Source organism: Tursiops truncatus, chromosome 10 (genome assembly GCF_011762595.2).
Source record: "Tursiops truncatus isolate mTurTru1 chromosome 10, mTurTru1.mat.Y, whole genome shotgun sequence".
Taxonomy (NCBI): domain Eukaryota; kingdom Metazoa; phylum Chordata; class Mammalia; order Artiodactyla; family Delphinidae; genus Tursiops; species Tursiops truncatus.
In genome coordinates, this window is record NC_047043.1 from 95,501,255 (window position 1) to 95,521,243 (window position 19,989).

The 19,989-nt window shown below is 39.2% G+C and overlaps 1 protein-coding gene across 20 annotated transcripts in view; it reads left to right on the plus strand.

The window, feature by feature from the left end:
- SETD5 (SET domain containing 5) overlaps positions 1 to 19,989 on the plus strand; it is an 89,995-nt gene that overhangs the window by 59,103 nt on the left and 10,903 nt on the right. For 14 of the 20 annotated variants that reach the window (XM_033865344.2, XM_033865333.2, XM_073787610.1 and 11 more), the window contains 6 exons: positions 2,065 to 2,194; positions 10,025 to 10,269; positions 13,275 to 13,331; positions 15,298 to 15,768; positions 18,366 to 18,664; positions 19,643 to 19,776. In XM_033865344.2, coding sequence (XP_033721235.1) covers positions 2,065 to 2,194; positions 10,025 to 10,269; positions 13,275 to 13,331; positions 15,298 to 15,768; positions 18,366 to 18,664; positions 19,643 to 19,776 — 1,336 coding nt within the window. The remainder of the gene's footprint in view (positions 1 to 2,064; positions 2,195 to 10,024; positions 10,270 to 13,274; positions 13,332 to 15,297; positions 15,769 to 18,365; positions 18,665 to 19,642; positions 19,777 to 19,989) is intronic. The other 6 variants (XM_073787611.1, XM_073787613.1, XM_033865335.2 and 3 more) reach the window with 1 other exon arrangement.

A 19,989-nucleotide genomic window follows, 5' to 3' on the forward strand; every position in this document is an offset into this window, starting at 1 on the left:
ACCCTGTGAGGCTGGGATTATTGCTTCAATTTACAGATCCAGAAGCTTTGGCTCAGAAGCGTTCAGTAACTGGCCCAGAGTTAGGCATCTAGTAAGAGACACAGCCAAGTTTCAATCCAGGTCTTTGGACCCTAAAACCCAAATTAATTCCTTTCTCTTTCCCCATCGTAATGAGACCCTTTAAGACATTTCTGTTGCCCATCTCTGAGCTTCCTAAAAATCTCTTCAACACAGACTTTCAGGGAAGGGAGAAATGTTCTTTTGACCTTAATAACTGTAGCTAGAACTTGGAGAGAGGGGTTGTCTAAAGTTAATTTATTATCTGTAGGGGTGATTGGGATTTGTTAGATACAAATAGCTGTTCATGTTCCTTCTTTACAGGCCCTGAAATATTGTGTAGACGTACATATAGGGTCAGGGAGGAATGGGTTTGATCATGTTGCTGTGTTCGACCTTAAGCTAACCAAAGCAGCATCTTATTCCTTAGAATGCCCTTGTCCTGGTTTTACTTTCCCTTTTTGTAGTCATCAGATCCAGAGTGTAAGTTCTTTTATGGGTGCGTCTATTTGACACTGGAAATATAAGAAATTGACTTCTCTAGGAAGAAAGGACAGTGACCCCAAATGAGTCCTGTCATCTGCTCTGATGAAAAACTTGTATGTAATAAGGTATCTATAACAAAGGATTTTCACTCTTTTTGGCCTCCTGGCCTTATTTTCCCCATCTGTATAATGAGTGCGTTAAGACAAGGTAACCTCTGAGGTCTCTTCTATGTAAGGAGCTATGGTTCTGACAGTTTTCATCTTTATATCAGTATTCTGTATGTAGGAGAGTTAGTTCATTCTTGGTCTTGTTTTGGCTTTTCAGAGACCTGATCAAATCCTAAAATGCTGATGTGATTCAATAGATGCTGAGCTGTCTTTCTTAGGTACTTACTCACTCTTTACCCCCTCATGTTCATAATTTTATTCTTGCTTTCATTTGGCAGACCACATGTTCTGGTTTCCTCACATTATTTCCTAAGTTTCTAAGAGGGTAAATCTATTAGAATTTCTCTCTTTGGTAAAGAGAATATTTACTTACCTGTAATATTGGTTTTCTAAAGGTGTAAAGTTATAATCACCTTTGCTCTTCCTATTTGGGATAGGGTCTGACTCAGAAATTGATGTTTATCAAAATTCGATCTGTCTTATGTCAGGGCAGGAGAGCCACAGAGTGGTGAGCAACCTACAACTGTGTATCTTAAGAGAACACAATTACAGGTAAGAAATTTTCTCTCTTCCACAGGATGCATAATCTTATTATGCTAATCTCTGCAGACTTTCTGACAAAAATCTATTTCCATCATTTTAGATTCCATTATTCACAACAAAAAATGACTGATTAGAGAGCTCTTTTTTACTTTTTTTTGCCTTTTTGATTTCTGCAGAAGGTCATTTATTCAGGTGATGATTTGTATTATTCATGCATAATTTAACCAAACTACTTAACAAGGAGGGAAAACTCAGAGGATATTCTGAGAGTAGACTTTCTGGAAGCATTTCGGTACTTGTAGTGAAGAGCTGTTTATCCTCATCCAAAGTTTTCTTGTGAATCTTTTCAATTATTCAGATATGCCCAACACAGGGCAGACAACTCTTAAGAGATCTTTTATCTTCCTTCTATGCACTTATTTTATGTGCTAGTTTCATCCTGTGTGATCAGAGTCTCTCTTAAATAAATGCTAAGATTTCTTCCTTATCTTTTCCCATTTATCCCATTCTAAGCAATATGAAAAGTTAAATAGTAATCTTTTTTTTTTTTATTGGTTTGGGCTTTTTTGTGGGACTTCATTATGTGTAATCCAGGTTTTCTCAGTTATGCCCCATAAAAGGAATTGATGGGGCACTATCCTAGAATGCTGAAACACAAGACAAAAACTACTTGACTGTGGACCCGAATGAATGCATTGTATTGCATCTCTCACCAGTTGATATGTAATGACCTGGTTAATGCATTTAAAATAGGTGACCTAAATAGTTTTAAATGATTATTGATAATTCCCTGATTCTTTTCCCATTATAGCGCTGGATAAAGCAAGCCTTGGAAGAAGGGATGACCCAGACATCATCTGTACCCCAAGAGACTAGAACTCAGCACCTATACCAAAGTAATGAGAATAGTAATTCTTCTAGTATCTGCAAAGACAATGCAGGTATGTGTGGCAGACCTTTCTGAATACATGAGCAATGATTATTTTGGGTCTACATAAAAAATTTCACTGAGTACTTTAAAAAGTCTGATACAAAAAAAAGAAATAGCATTGTTCTCTAAATAGTTACTTTACATCTGTCTTTACAGAGGAAGAGAGAGATCTCAAGTCAGGGATCAGTATTCCCAGGACGACAAAGAAGGAACTAGACAGTGTACAGATAACAGCAGAAATGGTTAAAAAAAGGTTAGATACATTTAAAGTAGTAAGTTTAGGAAATCTATATCCATATTTATAAGAGGAGAAATAAGCAAGAAAGATGCGGGGCACTATTCAGGAAAGAGTCAAAATCGTAGGTGATTGAGTTGGGTGGGACTTGGTTGAAGGGGCAGGGGATGAGTGAAGTAAATGAGAAATTATTATGAATTGGTTGTTTTCAAACTGGAGGGTCATGTAAAATCATCTGGCCCACTGGTTTTCCAGTGACTCTTGCAGGGGTTTTAATTGAATTGCAGTTGAAAGCACTGGTGTATGGACTTGATACCAACTTAACTTATTTTGGGATAGTCTTATTACCGGTTTCTCTTGGCCAGTATTACTTTAATTGAAAAGTTCTGTGTGATTCCTCTTAGTTTATTTATCTCTAAATCAATTTTGTGAATATTATGCAATCAAAACAAAATGCCAAAATAAATAAGATGCTAAAAGTCACATAGTAATATTTCCGATTTTCATAAAAACCACTTCTTTGTTTCTGTTTATTGTCTGAGTAAATATGAACTTGAATTAAATAAAGAGATTTGTACTAGGAATATCTGCTTTATATTAAAACTTTGTGTAATACTGTATTTGGGGGAAAAATAGGCTACTAAAAACAGATTTTTTTTTAAATTATTGACTTTGTTTTTCTATCCCTAGATTGGATTATACCTTGTAAGTTATCGCATGTGTAACCTCAGGATAATAAGATCCCAGTGTAGAACATCTGGAAGATAAATGATACCATGTATTTAAAATATCTTATTCTCTTCACCAAATATTAGGGAGATTTACTCAAACCAGGTTAACATAAAGAAATGCTGGTAAAAGATTTCCGTCAATATTATCAATTTATTGGCAGCTTTTACAGTACGGTGAGAGTATTACTTAACTGAAATCTTCTATCTAGTATACACACATATGTATATGTATGGTGTGTGTGTGTGTGTGTGTGTGTGTGTGTGTGTGTGTGTGTGTGTGTCTGTGTGTCTGTGTGTGTGTCTGTGTGTCTGTGTGTCTGTGTGTCTGTGTGTTTGAGGATGGGAAAGGGAGGCTGTATTAGCAATTCATGTCCTGACTGGCAAAGACTCATAGGGAAAGTTGCCTTTGTTACTATGTGCCCTGGTTGGAATGGAAGTAGGACTGTTAGTCACCAACCTTTATTGAACTTCTCTCATCTCTAGCAGTGAGAAACATTCAGAGGACACACCTTGCCCTTCAGGAACAACGTAAATGGGAAAATATTTAATTATAACCAAGCAGGGCTTCCCTGGTGGCGCAGTGGTTACGAGTCCGCCTGCCGATGCAGGGGACACAGGTTCGTGCCCTGGTCCGGGAAGATCCCACATGCCGCGGAGCGGCTGGGCCCGTGAGCCATGGCCGCTGAGCCTGAGCGTCCAGAGCCTGTGCTCCGCAACGGGAGAGGCCACAACAGTGAGAGGCCCACGTACCGCAAAAAAAAAAAAAAAAAAACAAGCAATACTCAAATGAGTGACTTGGTATATTGCTACAAGTTAGTGTAAATCCTGAGGAATTATTTTTATTTGGTTTCTTTGGTTTTTTTTCCTCTCAAAAAGATCAAGAAAATATTAATCAAGAAAGGGAAAAAAGAAAACAAAAAGGGATACAAATTGGTGTAGTAGAAAGAATCCAACAGACCTGAGTTTGAAGACCATCTCTGCCCTTTACTAACTATATGATGTTGGGCAAGTTATAAAGTTATCTCTGAGCCTCATCTGTGAAATGGGTATAGTAATATCTGCTTTGTAGAGCTAATATGAGATTAAATTAAGGTACATAAATTACCGTATCAGACCCTTAATAGGAATTATTATTGTCATTATCTACAGATTTCTTGTCGAACATCTATGGAACATTTGCAGAAATTAGTCATGTACTAGGATACATTAAAGATTCTAAGTTCCTAGAAGCTAAAGTTGTATGGAAATAAATGGTATTACTCTTCAGGCAGGGGAGGACATAATGTTCATTATTTGTAAATGATGTGGATATCTATCTAGGAGAGCCTAAACAATCATTTGAAAAAATTAACAGGAGTTCAACAAAACTGCTGGATATGCAAAAATTAATACCATTTATGTACCAAGAAAATGAAGAAAAATTTTTCATTGCCGAACTTAACAGAACTGAGAAACTGCCTAGGAATAATGGTGGGGACATGTAAAGCAAATCATTACTGAGAAATATTTTTTTAAGTCTTGAGGAAATGAAGGGAACTCCCATACTGATTAATGGAAAGAAGAAATATAATGAGTCAGTTTCTTTCCTGGCTTCAGATAGTTTCCATCAAACTAGTTTGTTTGGGGGTTTGATTAAATGATCTTGGAAGTTTATCATAAAAAGCAAACATGAAAATAAGAAAAAATTGAAAAAGTAATGACAAAGAAGTACTTTACCTAGAAGTGTAAAACTAACTTCTATTATGAATCTAGAAGCTGGTAATTAGTACAGGTGCAATAATGGATGTATATATGGAACAGAATAGCCAGAAGCAGGCCTTATGTAAGTGAAAGATTTGGTAAATTATTCTGGAATTTTTACTTGCATGGGGGATGAGAAAGACTTAGATCTTTGCCAAAGTAAATTCTATGTGCATTCAGTGTTTTGGGTTTTGTTTTTGTTTTTGCGGTACGCGGGCCTCTCACTGTTGTGGCCTCTCCCGTTGCGGAGCACAGGCTCCGGACGGGCAGGCTCAGCGGCCATGGCTCACGGGCCCAGCCGCTCCACGGCATGTGGGATCTTCCTGGACCGGGTCACGAACCCGTGTCCCCTGCATCGGCAGGCGGACTCTCAACCGCCGTGCCACCAGGGAAGCCCCCATGTTTTTTAATTAAAGTTAAATAAACAATGTTTCTATGTCCTTAGTTCTCTGAATTAATAGAAGACAAAAATATTGGGAGAAAGGATTTGCAACAAAAATGACAGGGAAGGGCTTCCCTGGTGGCACGGCGGTTGAGAGTCCACCTGCCGATGCAGGGGACACGGGTTCGTGTCCCGGTCCGGGAAGATCCCACATGCCGCGGAGCGGCTGGGCCCGTGAGCCATGGCCGCTGAGCCTGCGCGTCCGGAGCCTGTGCTCCGCAATGGGAGAGGCTACAACAGTGAGAGGCCCACGTACCGCAAAAAAAAAAAAAATATATATATATATATATATATGACAGGGAAGTAATACCCCCTACTAGCAATTTGGTAAGATTTATCATGCATTTTATTTTTTTAGTTTATTTATTTTTTTGGCTGCATTGGATCTTTGTTGCTGTGCACAGGCTTTTCTCTAGTTCGGCAAGTGGGAGCTACTCTTCCTTGCAGTGCGTGGTTTCTCATTGCGGTGGCTTCTCTTGTTGCAGAGCACAGGCTCTAGGCGTGCGGGCTCAGTAGTTGTGGCTCCCGGGCTCTAGAGCGCAGGCTCAGTAGTTGTGGCGCACAGGTTTAGTTGCTCCACGGCATGTGGGATCTTTCCGGACCAGGGCTCAAACCTGTGTCCCCTGCATTGGCAGGTGGATTCTTAACCACTGCACCACCAGGGAAGTCCCTGTCATGCATTTTAAAAATTCATTCCTTAACCTAGAAGTTGTTGTTCTAGGTACTTGTTCTGTAGAAATAGGTGTGGACCAAAATTTTTATACAAAGTGTTAGTCATGGAATTATTAATAATTGCAAACACATGCAGGATAAAAACAACCTGGGTTTCAACAAATAAAGAAATGTTAGAATTTGTGGTTTATCTTCTATTACACATACTTTTGGTGGAATACTATAGAGTAGCATTAAATTTTTTACTCTATTTTATCAAATTAACCTCCAAAAAATAGCACAGTACTACTTTTGAATTAGATTTCACTGATCTGAATCTTGAATCTGTAAGACTATTAAAAGAATAGTTTATTATGATGAAATAAAATTTTTCCGTGGAATGTAAAGGTGGTTGGTTCAGTATTTGAAATTTTATTCATATAATTTATTAGCCAGCCAAATGGAGAAGGGGGAGTAATAGCACAGTAACTGTGAATTTAATGATAAATCTAATAACATACTGAATGATTTTTTATTTTACATCTATCTGAAAACAATTGCCAGTTATGTTTCCTGGTGAAAACTAGTTAGATTAAACTTTTAAATTGGTTATCAACTTATCCCACTATTACCATTCTTATATAACGACATCTAGAATTGTTACCCAAACTGATTACCAAAAAGAAAATCTATGAGATAAAAGTTTTGGTAAAGAGGATGTATTTGTTGCCATTGTATACAAATAATATGCTACTCTACCTGGAAAAGCCAAGAGAATTAACTGAAAAACTGGTAGAGATCAATAGGGTAGCTGGGTACAAAAATATGTAAACATTTTCTTACATGTTAGCAATAACATTTAGGTAATACACAGGGAGAAATACATCCAGTTCACAGTGGTAACAGAAGATAGTGAACACTGCAGAATAAACCTAATTAGAAATGTGGCAGATCTATAATGGAGAGGAATATAAGGAATTCCTTGGCGGTCCAGTGGTTAGAACTCCACACTCTCACAGCTGAGGACCTGGGTTCAATACCTAGTCAGGGAACTAAGATCCCACAAGCTGCGCAGCAGAGCCAAAATAATAATAATAATGAGGAGGAGGAATATAAATGAAGGCATGAGTAGCTAAAAGATCGTGCCACGGTGCTCAGTTAGAATTCTTGACAAATTACTCATGAATTTAATACAACCCCAGTCAGCCTTGGGGAGGGGGTAGTATCAGCATAGTGTTTGTTAGTTTGTTTTAAAGTTGTTTGTTTTTTGATGTGGACCATTTTTAAAGTCTTTATTGAATTTGTTACAATATTGTTTCTGCTCTATGTTTTGGTTTTTTGGCCGTGAGGCATGGGGGATCCCAGCTCCCTGACCAGGGATCGAACCCGCACCCTCTGCATTGGAAGGCAAAGTCCCAACCACTGGACTGCAGGGAAGTCCCAGTATCAGCATAGTTGACAAATGATTTCTACAGTTCATTGACATGAACAAGTATGCTAGAATAGGCAAAATATTTTGGAGAGCTAGAGTAGAATAACTGGAATTGCCCAAACAATTTTACTAAAAAGTGTACAGAATAACATTCAGAACTAAACCCAGTATCTAGTCGGATAAATGTCATATTTCAAATCAATAGAGAAATATGATTATTCTATAATTACAAAAGAATTTGGAAGAATATGCTAGCCATTTGGCCTGTGAAAAGGATAGAACATACTAGTACCAAAACTACTATATGTTCTGAGTTGAATTCAAAAATTAAATATGGAGATAAAGGGAAAATTGGTCAGTATTTTTATTGTCTTGGGGTGGGGTGACAAAAACATGACATCAGAGGCAGAAAATAAAGGAAATGGTTGATATATTTGACTAAATAAAAATATAAAACATTGTATAGCCCAAGACTATTAATAAAATTAAAATATAATTGTAACATTTTTGTCATTGTAATGGAAGGATTTTTACTATGTATTTCTGATTGAAAATAGTAGGTTATTGTCCAGTGTGATTTAGACAGGGTGAGTAAGGACATGTCAGGAAAGAGTTCTAGATGAAAATACACCAGCATATTAACAATGAATTAATTTGTGGATATGATTTCAAGTTATGTATGTGTTTCAATATGTGGGTGTTTGTTTAGATAACCTTAGGAATTATTTGAGTAAAGGTAAAAAACCATAAAAGATAGGTTTAACCACATGAAATTTGATAGCTGTGTATGGCAAAAAGAAGAAAAATGAAACTTGAAAAAAACAATTTTGTAAATATAGTGCCGTTCATAGAAAAAAGTACGCAGATTACCACTGGCCCATAAACCTCATAAGGGCAGGTGTCAGGTCTCTTGTTGAATATATCATAATAAGTACTCAGTAAATATATTTTAAATGAATGACCTTTAAGTTGATTTTGGGGGTGGGAGAGTTCATCTGAACTTTATAACTTTTCTACAATCAACTTTATCACTTACATAATTACCTTTAGTAGTTACAGCGTTGGACCTAGCAGTATAGCAGTCTTTTGAAAGATTCACTGTTTAAGACTCTCAAAATATATAAACCTAACTATAAGTCATGAATCACATGTTTGTTTGTTTATACCTAGGCACTTTTCAAAAGGAGAAAAGAAAAATGAGTATCTGGAACAGAAGGAAAATAGAAATATACTTCTAATCTAGGAAAAATTTTAAATTTTTATATATATGAAAGGAGAAATATGTATCTCCAGTGTTTTTTGCTTTTATTTCTTGTCTCTGCTTCAACCTCTACTGCCCTAGTTCAAGCCTCATAACTCTTTCTGTTTACTTCATTAACTCCAAATAGTTTCCCAGTGTCCATTCTTATCCTAACCATTGCTACCAGGAGAATCTTTCTCAAGCACAGCTCTGATTACTGTCCGAAAACTTTTCCTCAAAGACTTGGGGTAAATGTCACTCCTTCCACCAAGCCTTGGGGGTATAATTTAACCTAATGATTAAGAATGTAGATGGGAACCAGGTGACCTAGTCTTTCTCTCTTTATACATCAAATTCCTTGTCTGTAAAGTGGGGATAATAATAGTACTGGGTTTATAGAGTTACTCAAATTACATCTGATAATTCACATAAAGCACGTAGAATAGTGCCTGGTGTGTAATAAGCACTTAAAAGCATATTTTTTTTTTTTTTACTAACATAGCAGTATGATCACCTCTGTTGAGGTTCTTAAACTTACACGTTTTATATATGTTTTCTTTTTCTTACACATTTGTAAACTCATTTAAAATAGAATACATGATAACCATTTTCCCCCACTTACCTGGCTCAGTGGTTTCCATATTGTAGGTATTTAGTAAATGAATAGCTTTAAACTGTAAACGAATAAAAATAGATTTTTCCTTTGAGAAAGTGAGACAGGTGCATTGGCCTGCGTGGTCAGTAAAATTTATAGTATATTAACTTCCTTTCAAAGTGGAACTAAGAAGTGTACAGTAGAAAGTAGGATATTCCAATCAGAAAAAGAGTACCACCCTACTTTTTGAAAATGATTGGGAGAAGTTTCTGTAGAAATGATTTCACACTTTGAAGCACTATAAAACTAAGGACTCAACAAGGATCAAGTAATCATGTGTAACTCTTTCCTACTAAAACAATATTACATAAAGAGCTGGTAAAGAATGGCAAAAATACATAAAACCTTGAAACTGAGCTCAGTAGAGGGTGATTTTAGCAAAGAGACACAGATTAGAGATGTTCAGAAATTCAGTGTGAAAAAACTAAATTTATATTTTCCACTACAAGAGATTAAATTAGCTCCAGGGATTAGTTATCAGAAGGGTCAAATTCATCTGGTGATTTTCTGGGAGGTAGAGAATTTTGAGAATTACTTTAAGTGTGACAATTAAAAAGTCTTTGGGCTTTTGGTTTGATTGCAGGAGATAACAATGGGATGAGGCAAAAGTGGAGTTACCAGCCATTGTGGGCTAGAGATTAATAATGGCTTCACTATGAAGCAGCCCTTGAGGATGTAATTTCAGACCTCTCATCCAAGCTTTGTATTTCACAGACTTGTTGAGCCCATTAAAGAAATGGAAATCTCGCTATCTGATGGAGCAGAATGTTACCAAGTTACTGCGGCCTCTTTCTCCAGTCACACCACCCCCTCCCAATCCAGGCTCAAAGAGCCCCCAGCTGACCACACCTGGCCCATCTCACCCAGAAGAGGAGTGTCGAAATGGATACAGCCTCATGTTCTCACCAGTCACGTCTCTTACTACTGCTAGTCGCTGCAATACTCCTCTGCAATTTGAGGTGATTTGGGTTTGGTTGTTGGGAGTGCTGAATATGAAAATCATTATTTGCACCTCCTCATTTCAAATACATCACTCCAAGTGTTTCTTTACCATGTTCTTCGCCCATCTTAGCAAGAGAATGGGAAACCTCAGGGTCATTGTGACCTATTACCTGGTAGCCTCTCATCTTGGCAGTCCCCATACTTCCCAAAATAGGAGTAGTGCTCCCACAGGTGACACTCATCTTATCTTTTGCATGCAATTCATCAACCTCCATTACTTTAGGTGGTAATCGTGCTAGATCTTTATCTTTACTGTATACCTTGGTTAAAATAGGCCTCTAGCTGCTTAGTAACCATTAATGACACCTGCCTGAGCGCTCAGGTTATACTGATTGGTTGTGCCTCCATTTCTAGGCCTTTAAATAAGTGAAGTGTCTGTTATTTTGCATTCTCGTGTGCCTAAATAAACAGATTTAGAAAGCACTGAGGTATGGTTTATGGCAATTTAGGGGTTTTATTCATTCCCAGATTACTTTTCCTTCTCCTCATGTGTTAGGAATGAGAAGTAGAAAGAGCCTAGCAACATGCATTTATAAGAACCAGATTTATTACACTCACTCTCTGGTCAGCTGTTTCAAAAAGTTACTTCTGAATTGCTTTAGTATTCAAGTTTGAGTGACGGCAGCTTTACTGAATAGAATCCGTGTGCGTGCGTTAAAAAAAAAAACTCATCTATCGCATGTTGCTTTGATTTATAATTAAATTAAACAGACACTATCTATTCCTTCTCAGAAAAATTTGTTCTGATGACTAAACACTCAGCTCTGACCCTACCTTGCACTTTTCCAGATGTGTTCTTTGATAAAGGTGAATGTTCTAATCAGTGCCATCCTACCTATTCAGTTTTTGTGAGAGCATGGAGATTAAAAAGACCTGAACCTTTAAATGACTAACTCAGAAAGAGGAAACTTAGCAACCTTGAAAGTAAGAGACAGCTGTATTCTGTACCTAAACTCGACCATATTAACTTACTTTCAGAGCAAACCTTTTTGAGAAGGCGAACAGAACCTTCTGGTTACATTTGATTTCTAGGGAAGTTACCCTTTACCAAATTCCCTGTGGCGTTCTTTTTAGTCAGATAGCAAAACAGCTGATATGGGCCTTACTAACTTTACTTGGATCTAATTGCAGTTGATTTTTCATTTAGCAGCCAAAGTTTGATGGTAAAATTTCGTGAGAGGACGTTCTCACTGGGAGGCAGTAGATTCTAGGAGTAGAATTTCATACTTTATTATAATTAATGTTTTATTATAATTAAAGGTGAAATTAGAAGGTGGGTTGCCATCTAGAACAGCCGGGTTTAGCACTCAGTGTATTTCCTACCCCTTGCAGTGTTTTGGATAACTGAAATTCTATGCAAATGTAAGGTGTTTTTATTTTCTATTTTTTTTAATCAGAGATCATTTTAGTGATGCGTAGTCTAAGCATAATGTTAGGATACCAGGAGGGAAAGAAAACATAATACATTGAGTAGCCGATCCTTTCAAAAAGTTCAGTGCATGTTTTCACTGTTTTAGTCTCATGATTTAACTAAGAAAATTTGGCCTTTTTCATCAATTCAAAAAACAGATTTCATCATCCCAACCATCTTTATCACCATTCTAATTGCTATACTCTTTCCTATATTCTAGTATGGGGAGGTGGGGAGCCTTATTTCCATCCAAGACTATGACACAAGAGAAATAGCAGAAAGGTGTCACAAGTGAAGATCAGCTTGGCTGGGGGAAGAATATTTTTGAAAGAAGGAAAATGAGAAATGCTAAGGGAATGAGTTGAAAAGACATGTAGTAGAAGAGAGGCAAGATCATGAGGAAAGGGAAGCATCAAAAAAAAAGTGAAAGCAACATTGGGAGGCCAAGTTTAATGAACCCCTCCTTTCCAGCAGAATAACGCTTCCTTTGTTTTCCTGCCTGGAGAGCCATACCCCACTATCCATCTCGCACATACTACCACCCCACCAAATAAAGTGAACACCAGTACCCCTGCTCTGCTAAAACAGCCTCATTTCCTGCCCCAGGATGGGCCAGCCACCCAGGCCACAGCTGTCCAGAGCCTGTGATATTAGAGGCCCTCCCCTACCTTGCCCCTGAATCCTTGTCACAGCAACCACTGTCATTCTCTGCTTTTTACCCTTCATACCTTCCCATCTGAACTTACTGCCCAGTTCCTGTTTCATACGGGAGTGCTGCCTCATGCAAAAGCCGCCCTAATGGTAGCCCTGTTTAGGACCAGAGACTGGAAGTGTACACATCTGCCGTTTTTTTTATTTTCTTTTCTTTTTTCCCTCTATTCCTCAAAGTACAGTGGATTTTAATATCAGAAGAACTTTAGTGGTGGTGGTCAGATCCAGTTGGATTATGTTAAGAACCATCTAGCCTATGAGCTAGAGAATCCATCAATCATAACTTCTGCAACTGTCATTCAAGAGGAACTGGCCATCTTCCTAGCCCTGTCAGCCCCCAACATGCTAAGCAGTTTCCCTGGGTAATGGTGGCAGGCTTGAGTCACACAGGAGAATTGAGGAAATGTGACATTCAGAATAGGGTGTGGGGTGAAGAGAAAAGGTGCCCCTAAGCATGAGGAATGAGTGGTAGGGTGCCCCTCAATAACAAGTACTGTAGGAAATCTCTTCTAACATAGAAAGACATATACTGTAATAGTGTAAAATCTTACCAATTTAACTCTTGGTATCTGCTTGAGATGTTTACTTACAGCATGATACATAACCAGTTTATCCTTAAATGCTTTCAAAGACGCCAGGAAGCATTTTAACAAGTCATTCTGTCCATCGAGATGAATTCTGCATTTGAACATTTCCCTTGTGCCTTCTTACCCTTCTCCCTGCCCCACCCCCCAAAATTTGTGGCTAACCATCTATGCTTGCTTTTTTTTGCTTTATTTTTTGTTTGTTTTGTTTTGCTTCTTTGAGTAGATGAATAACAAGATGCTTTTCCTCCTCTAGAACATATCCTCCCCTGAGAGTTCCCCTGCGAATAGGCCCGAGTCCCTGTCACCCGAGGTAGTTATCACACCATCTCAATCACACTTGGAGGCTGAGAGTGAGTGTGCATGAGTGTGCTCCTGCCTGTGTGGGGAGGGCTGGGGGATCTGAGTGAATGGGGTGATGGGCTGGAGGGTGGCCGATTGGTCACTGTAAGTTGAATGAATCTTCCCATGTGTGCCTGTGGTTACTCAGAACTCTCAATGTAGATGGAGGAAAATGAAGTAGTTGTGTGTGTGTGTGTGTGTGTGTGTGTGTGTGTGTGTGTGTGTGTGTGTGTGTGTGTGTGTGTGTGTGTGTGTGTGTGTGTGTGTGTGTGTGTGTGTGTGTGGTGGGTTTGTTTTTGTTGTTTTGGGGGGGTGGGGGGGAAGGGTATGGCTGAAGAGTTTTCTTAAAGAATAGAATCTAGAAATCAAGTTTAAAGGAGCTGAAGATGCGGTGGGAACCTTGTTAAAGAAAGTCTAACAGTGTGTTTGTTAAATAAGGAAGGTTATATCAACAGTTGGTAGGAGCTGTTTTTTGATCTTTATTATCTTGGGCTGATAAAGGAGCAGCTTATATTGGTAAAGTTAGGCAGCGATTTATGCCTTATTCCCGGGTTAATCTGACAGCTGTTTAACTGGATGTTTTGAGCTTTGGTTGATAGATTAAGCAGCTTCTTTAGAAAGAGTCATGCCTCTCAGCTTAAGTCAGCCCATGGCTTCTGTGACTCAGGGCTCCATTCTGCAGTGCTTGGGAAATGGTTGCTGTACAAATGGTATCTCTTAGAATATCAAATCCTACTGCTATGGAGATGTTAAATTCAGATTTTAGTGCTAGAGTTTCTTAACTGTTAAAAGATTTGGATGAACGTAGTAATGATTAACTCCATGAATCCACATGGAGCCTTTTTCCTCTTAAAGAGAAAGTGATAGTCTCTCATAACCTTTCAGAAATTAACCCACACCCTTCCAGTAAAAAGTTAGTGCTAAAATCAGTGACAGGTGACCAAATTCTGAATCAGTAGGATTTTATAGATCAATGTGAAACTGAAGAAGATTGTATTCTAGTGTACTAGAGGCCTTCTGGGTGTTTTTTACTCTATTTTGTAAGGAATGTAAAGCTCTCCCTCAGTTGCTAAAGATTCTAAGATAGCATAATTTGGAGGCTGACATGGTGTGTCACCTGGGTTTCTGGTACTATTCTTTCTAGAGAGTTAGCTGTAGCTGACACAGTGGCAGAAAATCTTGATGTTAGGAGGTAATGATGACCAAGTAGATGGGTTTATTTTTGGTACGTTTCAGCATTTCAGATGCTCTGCAGTGATGAGCATTAGTGGTCTTGTGGTATGTTAACATACGTTAGAGGATGCAAAAAGAAGAATTGAGTGGCCAGAAAGTTTTATGAGAAATACATACTTAATAGTGAAAGTGAGTGAAGAACTGGTTGGTTGATGTCGTTAACTAATACCATTCTTCTTTCCTGAACCAGTAACTTAAATACTTGACTTTTCGTCTACTTTCTACTTTCTTTCACCCTTTTCCCTCCTCCCACCTTCCATCAATATTAGTTTAGAAATGAATAACTCCAGAAGCCAGTTATCTTAAGACACTATTCTCACCTCTGTGGCTCCATGGGGCTCAGGTAAATCCCTAATTATACTGCCAGTCCCTGAATGTAGTGCAAGGTGACTCAGCAAACCTGATGAAAGGCTAAGCAGGCAAAATAGTCACATTTGGCCAGTTATCTAATTCTGACTTTCCCAGTATTCTCCTCCAGAAAGACTTTAAAACAATTTGGGGAAGGCCAGGATTCTTTGGTAATCTGGCGTGTATACACTGGTATTACATGGGACCTTTACAGATGTTAATGGCTTTCTCTCTTCTACTTTCGTCCCTCTTACCTATTCTTATTCACCTGTGCCCCCTCACTTCCCTTCTTTTCTGCCCTTTGACTTTTTCCTTTCTCCTCTACCCCATGTCTCCGTTGATTTTTATTCTTTCAGCTTTGTCACCGAAAAGACCTGGACTTGACAAAAGTAGGCTACCTTGACTCCAACACTAACAGCTGTGCTGACAGACCTTCCCTGATAAGCTCGGGTCATTCTGACCTGGCTCCTCATCCCTCTGTCGGACCCACCTCTGAGACTGGCTTTACAAGCAGGAGTGGAGATGGACATCAGACCCTTGTGAGAAACTCGGACCAGACATTTCGGACAGAGTTTAACTTGATGTATGCCTACTCCCCATTGAACGCTATGCCTCGAGCAGATGGATTGTATCGAGGGTCTCCCCTAGTAGGGGATAGGAAGCCTTTACATTTGGATGGGGGCTATTGTTCCCCTGCAGAAGGGTTTCCCAGCAGATATGAGCATGGTTTTATGAAAGACCTCTCTCGTGGATCCATGTCACCTGGTGGCGAAAGGGCTTGTGAGGGAGTCCCATCTGCCCCACAGAACCCACCACAGAGGAAAAAGGTAAGTGTTTCACATTTTATAGGCTCTTTTGAAGAACTTTAACTGAATAATTCAACAGATATTTACTGAGTTACCACTGTGTTTTCAGCACTGTTCTCAGTGTGAGGAAAATGAAGATAAGTAAGACGGTCTCTTGGCATGTCTAGTGAAAGACTGTTTTAATATAATTTGATGAGTGTTGTAAATGTTAAGCAAATTCAAATGCCTATCATGTATGTGCCATACACGTGGCTAGGCAATTCAAAGGATAAAGCAGTGAAAAAGAATAATGCTACTTACATGTTTTATATAGTACTTTTCATGTTCTAGGCACTGTTAAGCTCTTCTTATGCATTTAACCTCACAATAATCCTGTAAGATGGGTAATTTCCCATTTTGTAGATGATGAAACTAAGGCAAGTTGAGTAACTTGCCATGGTCATACATCTAGTATATGGAAGAGCCAGGACACTACCCAGGTCTGATTCCAGATTGCATGCTCTTATTGCCACCATGCTATATTGCCTCCTAGGTTCCGCCCTAAGGGAGCTTATAGCAAGTCAGACTGAGCTTAGCAGATAATTGTACTAATGATGAGAAAGGAGTTGTTCAGATGTGATGAGAACAACTTAACAGGAAATCTGACCAAGTCGGATATGTGGAGGGTACTTGAGAACAAACAAGAGGTTCATAGCCAAGTTTGAGGGGTGGTAGAGTGCAAGGTGACAGGTCACTGATTTGTCTGATCTCAAAACAGGAAGTAGGAATCAATCAGCCAACAAATTGAGGGGGTGAAAATCTTACAGAAGAGAGAGCAGAACAAGTAACTGTGACACTCCATTGAGTGGGCAGCAGGGATGTGATGTGGTTGCAGTTGAATGTTGCTATGGTGGCAGGCGAATAGTGGGGATAGTCAGGAGGAGAATACAGAGGTGGGCAGGGCCAGGTCGCAGAGATCTGGTTTGGGGCTTGACTTGTAGGTGATGCCTGATCTATAAATTACAAAGCCAAACGTGTGCTTTTTTTATGTCAGTGGTTTTCAACTAAGGGCATTTGGAAATGCATAGGAGTATTTTGAGTTGTCACAGCAACTTCCATTTACTGGTCAGAGCTAGAGGTGTTTAATGTTGTGTGTGTGACAGTCTCACATAATTGCAAAATGTCTGTGGTACTCTTGTTCAAATGTAGCCTAGTGGCTTTTTGTCTTTGCATTACAGTGAAATACGTTAACAGAATTTATTATTAACCCCTTTCCATGATTGTCTATAGAAAATGCATACACAAAATTGTCTTAATTTGTGTTTTCATTATATTTTACATTTGAACAGATAAATGAGAGCCCTAAGTGGATAAAAGAAGGAGGAAACACTGGCAGATAATTTGTAACAAAATAGCATTGCGGGGAAAATTCCCTGGTGGTCCGGTGGTTAGGACACCGTGCTTTCACTACGGATCGAACCCTGGTTGGGGAACAAAGATCCCACATGCTGCGATGCGCAGCCAAAAAAAAAAAAGCACTGGGTCTGGAATACTGTTGCATCAACAGCACTGACTAGCAGGAACAAAAGTGGAAACAGTCTTTGGATTTCTGGTTTCATTTATTATGTGCAAAAGTGATTGAAATCATGGTTTCATTTATTATGTGCAAAAGTGATTGAAATCATGCCGTCTTTGAAATTATGACCTGTTATTTCAGAAATATTGTTGAGCACCTGCTATCAACCAAGTTCTGCACTGTATGTTAAAGATAAAAAGCCAAATAAACTTGGTCTTTGCCCTTGTAGAACATTACAGTTTACAAGCATACAAGACATTGTAATAGGTCGACAGGCAGTGTAAGCACAGTGTGCTGTAACAGCAGAGAGGAGGTGTACTAGGCAGGGCAGGGAGGAGGGGTTTGTTGTGGCAGTCAGGAAAGAATAAGGCAGAGGAATGGCAGATCGAGGAGAAGTTTCCAAGTACAGGCTTTCTAGAGCTGGCTTGCTAAAATATAAACAGGAAATCATTTCCTTTCTCCTTTTACACTAGTTTCTCTATGTGTAAAACAGTAACAGTAATAAATCCCTGGATATATCTTGAAAATATGAGCACATTTAAAAACCCTGAAGCATTGGCTTTTTCTTTTTGTTTGTGTGTGTGTGTGTGTGTGTGTTGTTTTGTTTTGTTTTTAAACGACTAACTAGAGATTTCTGGGGAGTGAGGAAGAGCTATCAGAATCACCTAGGAGACTTTTTCAAACTACACAGACTCCCAGCTCTTCACCTTCCCTTTTCTGGGTGCTACCATTGTTCCAAATAGCTATGATAGCACACTTTTGTTGAAGGGAACTGTAATCTCACAGGTTTTTCTGAAGGCAGAATAAAGGTTGAGGTCTACTGGTGAATACCATTTTTCAAAAATGCCATCTCCTAGTGTATTCTCTTTTCCTTACCAGTTTCTGACTGATTTAAATAAGTAGCTGTGCTCAGGTCTCTCTCACATTGGAAAAAGTCACCTGTTGGTGCCTGCTTTGTTTGCATGGCTTGCTAGCAGTTTACTAGGATTCCATCTTCTTTCCCCATTGCTAGTGATCCACTAATGATGTCTAGCTAGGGTCCTATTTCTTTTTTCCTTCCTAGGTATCCCTGCTGGAGTACCGCAAACGGAAACAGGAAGCCAAGGAAAATTCTGCTGGTGGGGGAGGTGACTCTACACAGAGCAAAAGCAAGTCTGCAGGAGCTGGGCAAGGCAGCAGTAACTCACTTTCTGACACTGGTGCCCATGGTGTGCAGGGATCCTCAGCCCGAACCCCATCTTCCCCTCACAAAAAGTTCTCCCCATCTCATTCCTCTATGTCTCATTTGGAGGCCGTAAGCCCATCGGATTCCAGGGGCACTTCATCTCACTGCAGACCTCAAGAGAGTATCAGCAGTAGGTGGTAAGTTTATGTTTGATGCTTTAATGATTAAATTCAGGAGGGAAGTAAACATCTAGGCTCTTTACCTAAGATGTACGGAAACACTTATCTGAGAAAGCCAGCCAACAGTGCTATCTACCCTATTCAGCTGATTTAATAGTATCAGCCACAATCCACCAGCCCTACAGAAGCAAAGAATTGCCACCGAGCCTGCAAAACAACATGTTGGATGGCATATAGCTGTGGACACAGTGGAGTTATTTTTTTTGCTGGGCACTAACACTGCCTCTTCTATTTTCTCATTTCGTGTGAAAGGTAAGTCAGGATTTGAGCTCAGTTCCCCTTAAATTAACAACAGATATCTCAGTTCCACACGGCTAGAATATGCAGAGAGATGTGACACGTTCTGAAAGGATTTGTCTGGTTTAGGGGACAACGCAAATAAATAATACTAATGTCAAGTACTGAGTATCAAATGAGTGAAATAAAGAATGAGGCATTTTAGGGATCTTGAACTGAAGAAATGAGGTCTGAGAAAGGAGAGACATGGCTCAAGGGAGTAATGTTCATTCATCTGTGAAACAAACTGCTACCACATGCCAGTCACATGAGTTCACAGAAGAGAGAATTAGCATTTCAAGATGGAGGTTAAAAGAAGTAAACAGCTTCAAATCCCCCTTTTCCTTAATTGCTATTTTTCTTTAGAAGTGTTTATTCTTAAGTGCCTGACATAGTTTGAGGCAGAGAAAATACCTTGTTTTAAATTGGTCCTGAAGAAAATAACGTTTAAAAAGAGGGTGTTCTATAAATAAATAAATAAATACATACATACATACATACATACATACATACATACATACATACATACATACATAAATAAAAAAAAGAGGGTGTTCTAAGAGAAAATGTTGTACAGTTTTTTGTCAGAGCTTTGTTTGTTCCAGACTCTTATCTCTAAAGTCCTGTGGCATAAACCTCCACACCCTATTGCCTTCACAGGATGGTTCCCACATCAGTAGAACGACTCCGAGAAGGAGGGAGCATCCCCAAGGTCCTCCGAAGCAGTGTGAGGGTGGCCCAAAAAGGAGAGCCTTCTCCCACGTGGGAGAGTAACATCACAGAAAAAGACTCAGGTGAGCCTATGGCCTTCTGCCAACCAGGTACAGGGACACGAGCCAGGCTCTACACAATGCACACCAAATGCTGGGCTGAGGTGAGTCCATTTCTTATGCAGTTGGGCTCCCCTGTATGCAGAGTTCCAGCTCAGTCTTGCTTTCACTCTTTTGGGCTACAGCATTCTTAAGATCTAGCATTGCTTGCTCTTTGTCTGCTCTTTTTTCCCAAAG